At 40.0% G+C, this 12991-nt stretch overlaps 1 protein-coding gene across 1 annotated transcript in view; it reads left to right on the top strand.

Annotated features, from left to right (window-relative positions):
* OLA1 (Obg like ATPase 1) overlaps window positions 1-12991 on the top strand; it is a 1233063-nt gene that overhangs the window by 518559 nt on the left and 701513 nt on the right. The window contains exon 3 of the mRNA XM_044075354.1: window positions 8696-8871. Within this exon, the coding sequence (XP_043931289.1) occupies window positions 8696-8871 (176 nt within the window). The remainder of the gene's footprint in view (window positions 1-8695; window positions 8872-12991) is intronic.

Here is a 12991-nt window from a genome sequence, read left to right as displayed (position 1 = left end):
TTACTGTCAGTTTGCTACTAAACTTGTATGACATGTCAAGAAGAGGCCTTGATTTTAATGGCTGTGGTTTGTTTTTAACTGTATTAATAGCCATCAGTATATCAACACAATACAAAACATTCTATTATATATAGAACTGTAAACATAAACTCATAACTAATATATATACAATGCTAAGCATTCCATGTAGAGGAAATCTTCCTTTCCAACAAAACACTTCTTTAATATGGTGTCTTCCTGCACTGCCAAGTCAGTTTTACTTGATCATAGTAACAATTGCCATTTCTGAATGACACTGTCCCGCCAGCCAGAACCTTTGATTGTGTATAAAATATTGCCCAAACAGCTGCGTGTGAAATTATCAGCCATTGCTGCAGAGGGGCTTCATTTATACTTCCAGTGCTCAGCACAAATGAACTTGATCGCGCTGACCAGTAAACTTCCAGTATATAATATAATCTGGTGTGTTTTTCAGTATTTAGGCAGAGTACCCAAAAATGCCATCCCAAGGGGATGGATATATTGTAGATTGCAGTTAGTTTATGGTGGTTGTTCCCAATAGGCCAGTATCTCAGGACATTCCCAGAACATACAGATTATGTCCTCTTCATGCATCCCACACTTCCAACAGTTGCAGTTTTGCTTATGTTTAGACATCCAGTGTGTACATAGGGTAAGGTCACACCTATGTATTATTGTTAGTTGCTGATATCTAGGCCAATGCTTTAGTTTATCAGTGACCTGCCATGCTAACTCCCATTGTCTATCGGTCAGATGAATTTCCTCCTGGGCCTTCAACCTACCCTTCGTGAGGTGCCTTACTACCTCAGCTTTGATTCCAAACATATCCTTCTAGAGTAACTCTGCTTTTCCATCTGTAATTCTACTCCTTTAGTGCTAGGGCATCACTTTATTGGCTTTTTTCTGATGAGAGAATGTGTGTTCAGACCAGATCTGTCCTATTTGGTTATAGACAAAACAGTCATGGGCCTGTTGAGATTCACTTCTAATGGCTGAGAAGTTCTTAAATGCATTCCAAGTTTGGCCTGTCATGATTTGTACTTGATTACAAAGCCCCCTATTGGTCCATTTTTGTATCAATATCTTGTCTAATACCCTTGTAACGCTTGTATGGTGCCAGGTGCCCTCTGTTGTCCTTTACCACAAGCTAGGACCACCTACCTCTACACTTTCCTTATATATTTTCCACAGCCATTCCATGGGAAATTGTACCCAAGAATCTTCATCTACCGACTTTGTCTTCACCTTTATATTCCATCTGACTACCTGTTTAATCTGTCATTCAATAATGTAGCTTGTTAGAGGAGGGAGACCCTATCCACCATATATTTTAGGTATGCAAGCTAGTACTGCCAAGATTCTTCTTCCCTGCTTTATTTATTTATTATTTATTTGCATTTGTTTACTGGGATGGTCCAGCTGGGCCAGAAGTGCCCATTTTCAGTGGAGTCCCGGGGAAAAAAGCTCCACATAGAAGACATTTCACATACAATACAGAATTTACATTAATAAAGACATTTAGTGCATATTATTGGCAGCTTATACAACTGGTGAAAAAAACAGTACATAAGTAATAATTCTCAAATCAAAAATATTATACAAGCAATACAGAGTATATACATGAGAACATTCCATACGAGTAGTTTTCAACTAGCAAAATTTATATAGGACACTTCATGCAGTGGGTGCAAAGCAGATAATAGGAATTAATTAGAGACTAGGTACTTAAAACTTTTCACATGGTTATGAGGAGTCATAGCTTAGCAGTAGGCTATATGAGTCCTGTTGCAGGAATACACGAAGTCGGTGGATACTGTTGCAGATATAAGTGGTGGTATGGTATTAAGGTAGGCTGCGAGAGTACCTGAATGTCTCACCCGGTTCAATGGTAGGTCTATAAGGGTTAGGAAGAAAAGGAAGTAGACAAGAGGGATCAGTGGGTAGGTCAATGAGGGTTAGTAGAAGAGGGAAGTGGACAGGATGAAGAGGCAGAGTAAGTAAAAAGACAGGTGGATGTGAAAGGAGGATGCCAGAGTAGTAGTGTGGGGGTAAGAATAGTTGTGATGGTTGAAGTTAGGTTATATGAGATGTGGTGTTAGCACACATAAACAGTACTTTCCTAGGACTTTAGTCGTTTGAGTCCCTGCATATGTTCTAATTCAGAGTGTTTCACTCAAACTGGTATAGTCCTAAACAAGTAAAACACATGTAGCAGAATCATTGTTTGTATTGCTCGAGTTTTACCAATGATAGAAAAATTACTTACCTTAGGTAGTAGAGTAGAGATCTTATCAATGAACTCGTGGATATTGTCATCTATAGTGGTAGATAGGGGTGTTCCCAGACTTAAACCGAAATGCTTAGAGGAATCTGCTATCAGTTATGGTCAACAAAACTATGCTGTATTTATTGATTTGCTTGAGATTGCTTTTCTCAGTGTCTGCATTTTATTTTAGTTAACAAAACTGTGCTGCATTTATTGATTTTTTTGTGATTGCTTTTCTCAGTATCTGCATTTTATTTTCTGTTTTACTGATAATTTGGTGGCTTTGAAATTGCCCGCCCCTGTTGTTAATTTGATTTTGGACACTCCTCGCAGTCCATCTCATTTGCTTACTGTGCTAAGTACAAGGTGATCATTTGGGTAGGACTACCCCCTTGCTTCTTTGATTATGGACACTCCTGCCAGTCTCATCTCATCAGCTCATTCTACTGTGTTCAGACAGAGCATTTGGGAAGGCCAACACTCTTAGTTTCTTAATCTTGAATTATCTTCTTTTCCTTCCCTCACCACAAAAAAAAAAAGTTACACTTTTTCATTTATGTATTGTGTTCTTCCTCCTTACTCTTAAATGTTGAAGTGGTTTTATTTTTCTGTATTTATTAGCCTGATTAAATTTGTCTGTTATTCTAACACACTTAGTTTTGGTTTGGTTTTAGCACTTGGGCTTCAGGCCAGCTATTTTACAGTTAAGAAGGTTTTTGTGGTCTACACTGTTGTGGACAAACCATTATCAAAACCCTGTCTCCCCAAGTCCATCCAAGTTTCAGAACACTATGTGTGGACAATTCTCATCAGTTTCTCCTGCCAGCCTGTCGACATGGGCATACTGAGACAGTGTAGCAACTGCCTCATGTTCTCTGACAACCCTCTTCTCCTAGCACATAATTCTTCTACTTGCGAGAGATGCATCTACGTCAGTAAACTGGAATCCATGCTCTCTCGCACCTTAGTCAGTTTGTTTGTCTTTCGGCTTTTCCTAGTTAGGGTTCACCACAGCGGAACTCCGGTCCGCTAATGATTGGCAGTGGATTTTTACAGTTCCGAGTTGCCAGCCCGACGCCCAGCCTTCAAAGAAGCCACACCCATTCACCTACCTGCATGTGTTTAACATCACTCAGCCGCGGGAGGACATGCAGACTCCACACAGGAAGGCACTCCAGCTGAGAATCGAACGGGAGAACCTCTTGCTGCGAGGCGGCAATGCTAACCACTGCATCACCGTGGCCCTCTCGTACCTCAGTCAGTACCCCTGACAAAGAGGAGATTGCCAGCACAAACACCACACCCACCCACATCACATAGCCAAGCACAGCACACACCCACATATACAGAGGTCCTCAATAAAAACTTACCTTAACAACAGAGACCTCCAAAACACACTCGAGAATTCTACAAACAACACATTACAGACAGTAGACAACACACCAGTGTCTCACAAACACAGCTCATAAGGGATAATAGTAAATTCATACAGCCCATAAAGCACAACATTAAACCAAACATACTAGTCATTGGCAACTCAGTTGTGAGGTACACCGATGTCCCCCTCACCAGGCTCGACAAGGAGAAGATCACAGTCAGTTGTCTATCAGGTGCCAGAATCTGCCACATCACACATGCAATCAAGTCTGTCCATAACAGGTACAAATATGACTCTGTCATTGTTCATGTTGGTGTGAATGACTTGAGATGTACCTCCCTGGACTGTATGAAGAGAGACATGATTGAGCTGTCAGAGTGTGTCCCCCAGGCAGGTATGACTCTAGCCCTAAGCAGCATCCTACCTTCACCAAGAATGATACCACAATACCAACAAAAAATAATTAACTTCAACAATTGGTTTAGTTTCTGGTGTCATTCCAAGGGGATCCAGTCTCTGCCTGGGATGACTTGGATGACAGGCCTCGATGCTTTGCCAGAGTTGGCATCCACTTGTCACCCCTGGGATTCAGAATTCTGGCCAAGGCTCTTACCTCCCCCATTGTGCCTTTTTAGGCAATGTCCCACAGATAAATCTTACAACATAAAAGATCTGTCATAAAGCAAATTGAAGGTCATGTTGCTTAATGCTAGGAGCCTTAACCTGAAAATGCACTCACTGGAGGCTGTCCTAGCACCGGAAGATGCTGACATCTGTGCAGTCATGGAAACTTGGTTTAAGGCTGCAGAGAGCACCCCTGCCTTACCAGGCTATACTTCATTCCACACATTCCGACCCCAAAATGAGGTCGGGAAGACTAAGGATGGTGGAGTTTCTATTTTCATTAAAGGCAAACACACCTCTAGACTGGTTTGCCAGCATGATGCACTATAACTTCTCCAGGTGCAGTTGACAATTCGCAAGACATCCATCCAAGTTATAGCCAGCTATAGACACCCCTCCATGACACAGGACACCCACTCCTCCTACCTGGACCTTCTTGAGTCCGTCAAGGTACCCCGTAACACCCTGATCCTTGGTGACTTCAATTGCCCCACCATAAACTGAGCGAAGTATTCCTGCTCTAATGCACTCACCCAATGATTCCTTGACTTCATCAATTCTAATGCACTAGACCAGCTTGTCTCATCCCCCAAAAGGGGAGGTAGCATTCTAGAATTGGTTCTCACCAACATGGGCGACCGCTGCACCATGTTCTTCCCTGGTGAGATCAGAACATTGGTCTGTCTCATTCAGTCTGTCTTTCCCGTTCAACCCCCACTCAGCCATAACCAGGCTAAAAAAACTTCTCAAAAACTGACTACAACCTTCTAAGCGAGGCTGTCAGTAGCTTCACACCATCACTGCCCTCAGAGGATACAGACATATATGCTGAACAGTATGCCAGTGCGGTATACAAGGACTTGTATAACTGTATGGATGGACTCAGCCATACCCAACAGAACTAAAACCTGCTCCTCAAGGAAACACAAACCTATGTGGTGGACATCCTCTATCAACAGGTTTTCAACAAAAGGAAGAAACTGTTGTCCAAGGGTAAAAAGGCACAAATTCCCAATTGGAAAAACTCCCTCCTTAGCCTCAACAAGCAAATTAGATCACTAGTTAAAACCTCCAAAGCCAATTATGAATCGAAACTAGCCTCCAAAGCAAAGGCTAACCACAAAGCCTTTTTCACTTACATTAGAAACCTCCATGGCAAAGCCCAGGTTTGTTCCAAATTATTTCTTAATGGTACCACTTAAACTGATCCTGTTGACTTAGCCAACCAGCTAGCAGACAGGTTCAGCACAAACTTCACCCCCCTGTCCCCCCCAAGGCATTCGACATCCCCAAATACTTGCCCCCCACACCTCACATCTCCATAGATCGTGTTAAAGGCCCTATCCAAGGCAAAGAACACAGCTTCCATGGGACCTGATAGTATCCCAGGCTGTATTCTGCAACATCTCCAGCAAGAACTAGCCTCGCCATTGAGCACCCTATTCATCCATAGCCTAAGTACAGGTTTCATTCCAGCAGAATGGAGAACTGCCATTGTTATCCCTTTGCACAAAGGTGGTGCCACTACTGATCCTGGAAACTAACGTCCCATTAGCTTGACAAGTCTGATCTGCAAGGCCATGGAGCGTATTATTATGGACCTCATAAACAAGGACATAGGCAATCTCCTTGCACTTGACCCCACCCAGTTCGGATTCGTCAAGGGCAGATCTTGCCTGATGAACCTGGTTGACTTTTTTGAGACCATCACCAAGGCACTGGATGAGGGAAAGTCAGTACATACAGCTTACCTTGACTTGTCCAAAGCCTTTGACACAATCCCCCATTCGGGCATCATCGAAAAGCTAACAGAACTTGACATAAATCCCTATCTCATCAGGTGGCTCAGTAATAGGACCCACAAGATCAAAATAGGTACCACTACCACCGACAGCAGACCTGTCAGTAGTGGTGTCCCCCAAGGATCTGTCCTGGGACCTCTGTTGTTTGGCATCTATTTCTCAGAGGTCCAGGCAAAGACAAAAGGCCTGTGGCCGACCAGGTTGCCGGACGACTGTAACTTGTGTGCTGTCATTGACTCCCCAAATTATGTTAACATACTTCAAGAGGGTCTCACAGCAACAAATGACTGGTGCCAAAGTCACGGCCTTAAGTTAAATGCAAAAAAAGTTTTATCATACCATTTGGCAAAAACACGGTCCCTACTGATTACCACATTAGTGGCAACCCTCTAAGCACACAACCTGTGGTGAAAGACCTGGGTACACAAGTTGACAACAGTCTCACATTTGGCCATCATGTAGTGGCAGTGGTCAAAAAAGCCTTTTACTTGGTTCATCTCATAAGTAAAGGGATTGCATCCAGAAAAAAAGGAGGTTATTATCTCTCTGTACTCCTCCTTCATTAGGCCAATAATACAACCCCCCCACCATTTGGTATGCATCTCTCCAAACATCTGCACCAACTGGAAGGGCCACGGAAATAACTCACAAAGAGAATCCATGGCCTCCAACACCTGTCCTATGTGGACAGGCTCAAATCACTATCACTCTACTCTGTCATACAGATGGCTCAGATGCAATCTGTCTCTCACCTATAAGGCAATCTCAGACCCTGCTCTACTACAGATGCTCCATATCCATAAGTCTAACTCCTCACTTAGTACCCTTAAAGAAAGGCTTAAACCTAATATGTGACATTAACAAAACCTGCTGGAGAGACAGGTTTGTCTCCCAGAAGCTGCTCCATCTCTGGAATAGACTCCCCATACACATCAAACAATGTACGTTGCTGAACCTCTTCAAGCGCAACCTTGATAAGTGGATAGGCAACTACAAATTTGTGCCAGGAGTTCCACCTGTGGCCCTCATTGGCAGGGGCGACAGGTGCTGATTGAGGTTTCTTTTTTGGGGATAAAATCTTGGCTAGGCTTGTAAGGGCTCCAGAGCCATTAGCCTAGTAATTTCGTATGATCCTATGATTAACTCTTGGGATGCCGATGGCTGTGATTTTGTACATGGTTGTAGAGTGGATACTGGTCACTGGGAGATTTACTAAGCCTTGTGATGAGCAAAAGAAGTACTTTTCCTGTATAGACACTTAGGTCCATGTGCCATTTCTGCCCAATGTAGTGAAGGAAGCGTTAGTGAAAAACTGCAGATTAGAGATTTGTATATGTAATGGCATTGCTACATAAGACTTTCCTTTGGTGTTTGTAGCCTAATCTTCCTTTTTCCAAGTAGTGGCATAGCTGTCATGTTGGAGACTCAGCCATGCAAGTGTGATCCATGGAAGATGTTATAAGGAGTTTAATGCAAGGGTCAAGTATTTACTAGGCATACATGGGCTAACAGAAAAAAAATGGAGGATTATGATACAACAATAAACTGTAATGATATTATAAATTCATTCAATTGTACTTGTTTTATAAATCTCACTAATTAAAACACCAGTTTGTACTGTGTTACAGTAATCACTTTTAAAGCATTTTGAGCAATATGAATTATGATAGCATAAAGTGCAGGTTGCATACAAATAGTGTAAGACCATGGAACCTTCTGAACATTTTGTCCTTACGAACGTGTGCAGTGATGTTTTGTCCACTGTATTTGTTTATGACATGATGATATTTTGCTTCTAATTATTTAGAAATAAAGATAAATTGAAGGATGCTACCATATCCTGCCTTTGAGAGCATGAGTAGACACAGGGTTTAGTAATACTTATTGTTCTGTCCCTATGTTTCCAGTTGGCAATTTGAAATTATGGCTTTAGCTGCACTTTAAATATCTGATAATAGCATCTGTTTCTAATAAGGGCCAGCACAATTTTGCACAGTTTCTGTGAATCATCGTCTGTTATATGTGACAGAATTTACCTTCATCTGTTCTCTTGATGGCCCCCTAAAACTCTACCCTCAAATCAGACCGATTAAATTAGCTGCTGTGTAAATTGTGCGTCTAAGTGGTTCATTATCTAATCACCGTCAGAACCAAAGTGATAAAGTAGATTGAAGCTGGGAAGAGGTCTGTGGGATGATTTCAAGCCTTTTTCCAACTAGTTTTCCATGGTAACCTTACTGGTGAAACTCAGAAGTGTGAGAATGTCTTTCATAAAACTTCTCATTCATGTTACACTGTACTGCATTTTAATTAAAATATTTGAAAACAAATAATTGATTTCATTTCTTAGATGGTTTTCTGAAAAACTGTTCTGTGCTTAAATATTTTAAGAAATGATAGGTCTTGTCCTGCAAATGTCTACCTTTAGGTAGAACAGTTCCCTATATTTCGTGATAAATGAAGGGAAAGTGATGCAGGATGTAGCTGTGTTGCATACTGCATTAATATAGTTGAAAGGATAGCTGTGGAATGAAATTTCATTTGAGGTTTTAGCTTTTACCAGTCTATCAGAATGCTTTACATTACTGTGTAAACCATTTTTAGGAGCATTTGAAGATGATGACATTACTCACATTGAAGGAAGTGTAAATCCTGTACGTGACATTGAAATAATCCATGAAGAACTACGGCTTAAAGATGAAGAACTTATAATACCAATTATAGACAAACTGGAAAAAGTAGCTGTCAGAGGAGGAGACAAGAAATTAAAGCCAGAATATGTAAGTCAAGTGTGTAAATTGTCTTGCATGTTTTGGATGTCATTTCTTTATGCTTTGCTTCTGCATAACAAGGCTGAATATAAGCAGGTCTGCTAAGATCAGATGTTAAGAGGTCAGTTCTGATAGAAATCATTAGAATGTAGTTACTTGTTCAATTGCTAACCTCAGGCCACAGTACAGTACTAATGAATACATTTCTGCAATCTATTTTTATGAAGACTGTCTGATTCAGTTCACGTTTCAGTACTTTTGCTTGAATTTCTAAGGTTACAGAAGGATACCACTGACATATATTTTGTAACTAGCACAGTGAGTGTGTAGAATACTTGATCTTTATTATTAGTCTGAATTAAGTGAAGAAAATCTAAACTGGGAGTTGCACACTTAAAACTAAGCCTTGCTGAATTCATCTAAAACTGCTTCTAAGGCCACCATGGTCTGTGGTGCAAGCTACAGTTGTATTGTCGCACAGCCTCGGGCTTTTTTTTTTTCTATGTTTACTACTGAAATCAAAAGCTACTGCTAGTTTTCATATTTTACACTAGTGGCTTAAAAGGGGAGTAACTGGCAAAGTAAGTTCAGTTCTCAGTGGGTAGCTGACGTAGTTTGTTTCATGTTGGGAAGGGTTTTGAAGGAATAACTGACCTTAGTGAATCACAAGCTGGTGAGAATGGCTAGGTTTCGCACAAAGGTTTTAAGATGTACAGGTGATCATCATCCTACTGCTTGACATCTCAGTGGAGGGTATATATAGAGGACACCAGAAAGAGGAGTGATGCCTCTCCCTTCGAGTGTCTAGTCCATGCTTAGAGTGTTGGAAGGAAGGCCAATGATCTTGATAATTAAACTACAGAAAGTTCTCTGTGCATCTAGAGGAAGAATTGAAGCTAATGAATAAGCAATTTGAATTTGATGACTTCTGTTTCCTATTGTGTTTGCTTGCATTTGTCTGAAATAAACCCGTTCATGCATGCCATTGTTTGTATTTTGGAAGCTTATGTTTACTCCTCAAATGATTTTTTTACTTCACAAGTTGATTTGCCATTTTTTAGCAGAGCATCTGTGTAGAGCTGTGACTCTAGAGTGGAAATGTTGGTGCTTTCCCATCTCTGTCACTGAAATTGTCAGTTGCTTTCATTCACTATTTTCTTGTAGGGCAGTAGTGGGTACCTAGTCTGCTAGTGATTATGTTTTGTATTATAAAATATCTACTGTCCTTTACTGTCCGTGTAAAAATAGTATATACATCTATAACAAAGAAAAAGTTTTGTTCACCCTTTGTGCTCTCTTCTGTCAACCCACAAGTAGCATACTCAGTATCAGCAGAACACTGGCAGGTGCCAAGTCTTTAGGTTTCATTTTCTTTCATGAAGAAGACCATTTGCTGTCTTAAATCACAAACACAGCTTACTGAAGCACATAAACTCACCTTTTTAATATGCCTATATGATTGAAGTGCCTGTTCCCCAAGTATTCTTCTGCATCCCTTCACAACTTACCACTTAGTGCCTGTGTGTGTAATAAAAGACAGCTGTCCTTAAACTGTATGTATTACTGTATAAAATTGGAGGAAAATGTCACTTTTGACCTTCTCAAATTACCACCCCCCACACCTCTGTAAGTGTAGAAATAAAACTTCTTTCTGAGTTGATGCTAGCTTAAGTGGATGTTGAAGACTGTGACATTTGTTAGTAGGGGCTTCAAGTAAAACATACTTGCAGAAAACTCTCTAACATTCACAGCAAATTTCAACAGTTACAGGTCAAAATTAATAAGATACATCTTACCAATAATAATAACAGCAGTGAATTTCTTCTTTTGCCTATATTTCAACCTCTGTAGGTATTCCTAGATTTCCTTCTTTAGATTATGTTCTCAAGTTTTATTACACAGTACTGCCCTATACTCCCAACTGAATTTTGCATAAAATAATTATGTGAATTTATCCATTTTTTTTATCTAGACCTCCTCTTTCTGTCTGCATACAAATCAAAATCTGTTTTCTTCTTTACCTTCCAGTAAACATGGTATTGCCAGTTTTTCCTTCAAAAAGTTCCTGTATGCCTTATGTCGTCTAATATTTTACGAAAATATACTGTTGTGCTTCTTTCTCCATATCACAAGAAAGTACAGGTGGGTTTTTCTTCTTTCTCTTAGTAATGCATCTACTGCTTTACTGGTTGCTTTCTGTGTTCATAGCACCAAATGGAATCCCAAAAAATTGCTGTCCTTTTTCGTTTCCTTCTTCCTGTCCTTAACTGCTGCTTGTATTTCCAGTAAATTCTTCCAGCCATCTTCTTGACAGAAATTTTATATTTTAATGTGGTACCACTGACTGCTATTTTTGCTTATGCTTTATTTTCCATTTTTATTTTTCTTGATACTCTTTGTATCTTCATTTGTTTTTTCACATCTTCTCAGCCTTCCGCAGTTCCCATTCTATTTGATAATGGTACTCGCAATTTTATCTAACACACCTGTGTCTATGCTTCACCATTTTTAAACTTTTCCAGCATTAAGAAAACACCTGGATTAAATCTTCATATTTCATGAAAAGTGGTTGGTTCTTTTTCCATGGGTTTAGGTGCAAGTGCAGCACATATGCCTAATAAACCCCCAAGTCCCAGAAAAAAAGAAGAAAAATTCTCTAAACGTTTCATTACATTTCCTCAGTTAAAGAGGTGTTGACGTTTTTTATTGAATTTGTATTCCTTCTTCCTGATGTGAGAAGTATATTATTTACTGTGTTATTTTAAAAATGCTGGTGTGCGTATTATTGATCTCTGAAAGGTTGTTTAAATGCAGTGACATCTGTTGGGCCCAAGAAGTGTTTCTAGAGGGAGATGCGTGTTGTTTTTATGGCTAATTAATTTAATTTAAATTCAGACTGTAGATCCTGAATAGGAATGTTATGATGATCAAGCTGATTTAGCAGTACCTACAATGTCTTTGATTTTTTTCCTGCAACATTCAGCTGTATTGAAGCTCATGTGACACCCCTCGGCTACTGTAAATATTGCTGAAATTGAAAGTGCAGGTTTTCAGGAAGATAGTTTGGGCAGAACAATTTGATGATTTATAATTATTCATTTATGTATTTATTTGCATGAATGTTTTCTTTAGAAAAATAAAGCAGAAAACTGACTTGCTTTGCATCTATTCTAAAAGGCTTAAAAACTCATTCATGAGATGCCTGAGTTATAAACAAATTGCTCTATATTCAGGTTTGTCTCAGGGAAAACATTGTTGGAAATACAAAATTTAACATTAGGGACTTTTCCTTGATAATTTGGTTGATTGGGTTCATTCTGCCCATTGCCTTGATTCATCCTTGAAGCTCTGGCAAAGAGAGTACACACATTTTGATACAGGGGTGAGGTGTAATGCATCAGGTAAACTACATAAGTACAACTAAGTTATTTACCTGCCTTGTTTTCTGCTGCTCATAGTCTTTAACTCTGACAGTGAGCCATAGTCACTGCTTAATTGTACACCAATAAATTATCCCTGTAACTGTTGAATTACTAGACAAGACCTCCATGCTGACATTGAGTTTACCGTCTTAGAGAGGTGCACATGTTGAAGTACTGCCAGAAGTGTTAGCAAGTTTATCCCTACCCCCTGAGATGTTGGAGTGAAACCTGCCTGCCCTGTGTCACTATAAAGATGTGACCAAAATTTGGAAAGTAGACTGGAACCCAGCCTTCCCTGGGGGTAGTCCATTGATAAAAATGGCCTTCTGGATGCCACAGATGCTAGCTTGTCCTAAAGAAGAGAAGGTTGATGTCTGTTTCAGTTCTCTGCATAAATAGATGAAGAGACCTGTGAAGGTATGACCTTATCTCCCACCCTATGGTGTGTATTTCAGGGTGCAAATGACCCCAGCTACTCATGATGCAGCTCTTAGAAGTTTAGACGTTTTACTTCTGCTGTATGGGGATCTACTTTGGAAGCTCAAACTTTCAAAACTTCAAACTTCATATGATAGAGACCATAACATCGAAGATTTAAAAGTTCGAAACTTCAGTAAAAAATAAAATAAAAACAATTTTTTTTTACATTTATGCAGGGAGCTAGACCCTCTGCACCCCACACCCCCTGCTAATTAAATATACCATCT

The sequence above is a fragment of the Protopterus annectens genome, chromosome 6.part1, assembly GCF_019279795.1.
Source record: "Protopterus annectens isolate FY-2018-M chromosome 6.part1, PAN1.0, whole genome shotgun sequence".
Classification (NCBI taxonomy): Eukaryota; Metazoa; Chordata; order Ceratodontiformes; family Protopteridae; genus Protopterus; species Protopterus annectens.
This window is presented reverse-complemented; position numbering and strand designations above follow the sequence as displayed.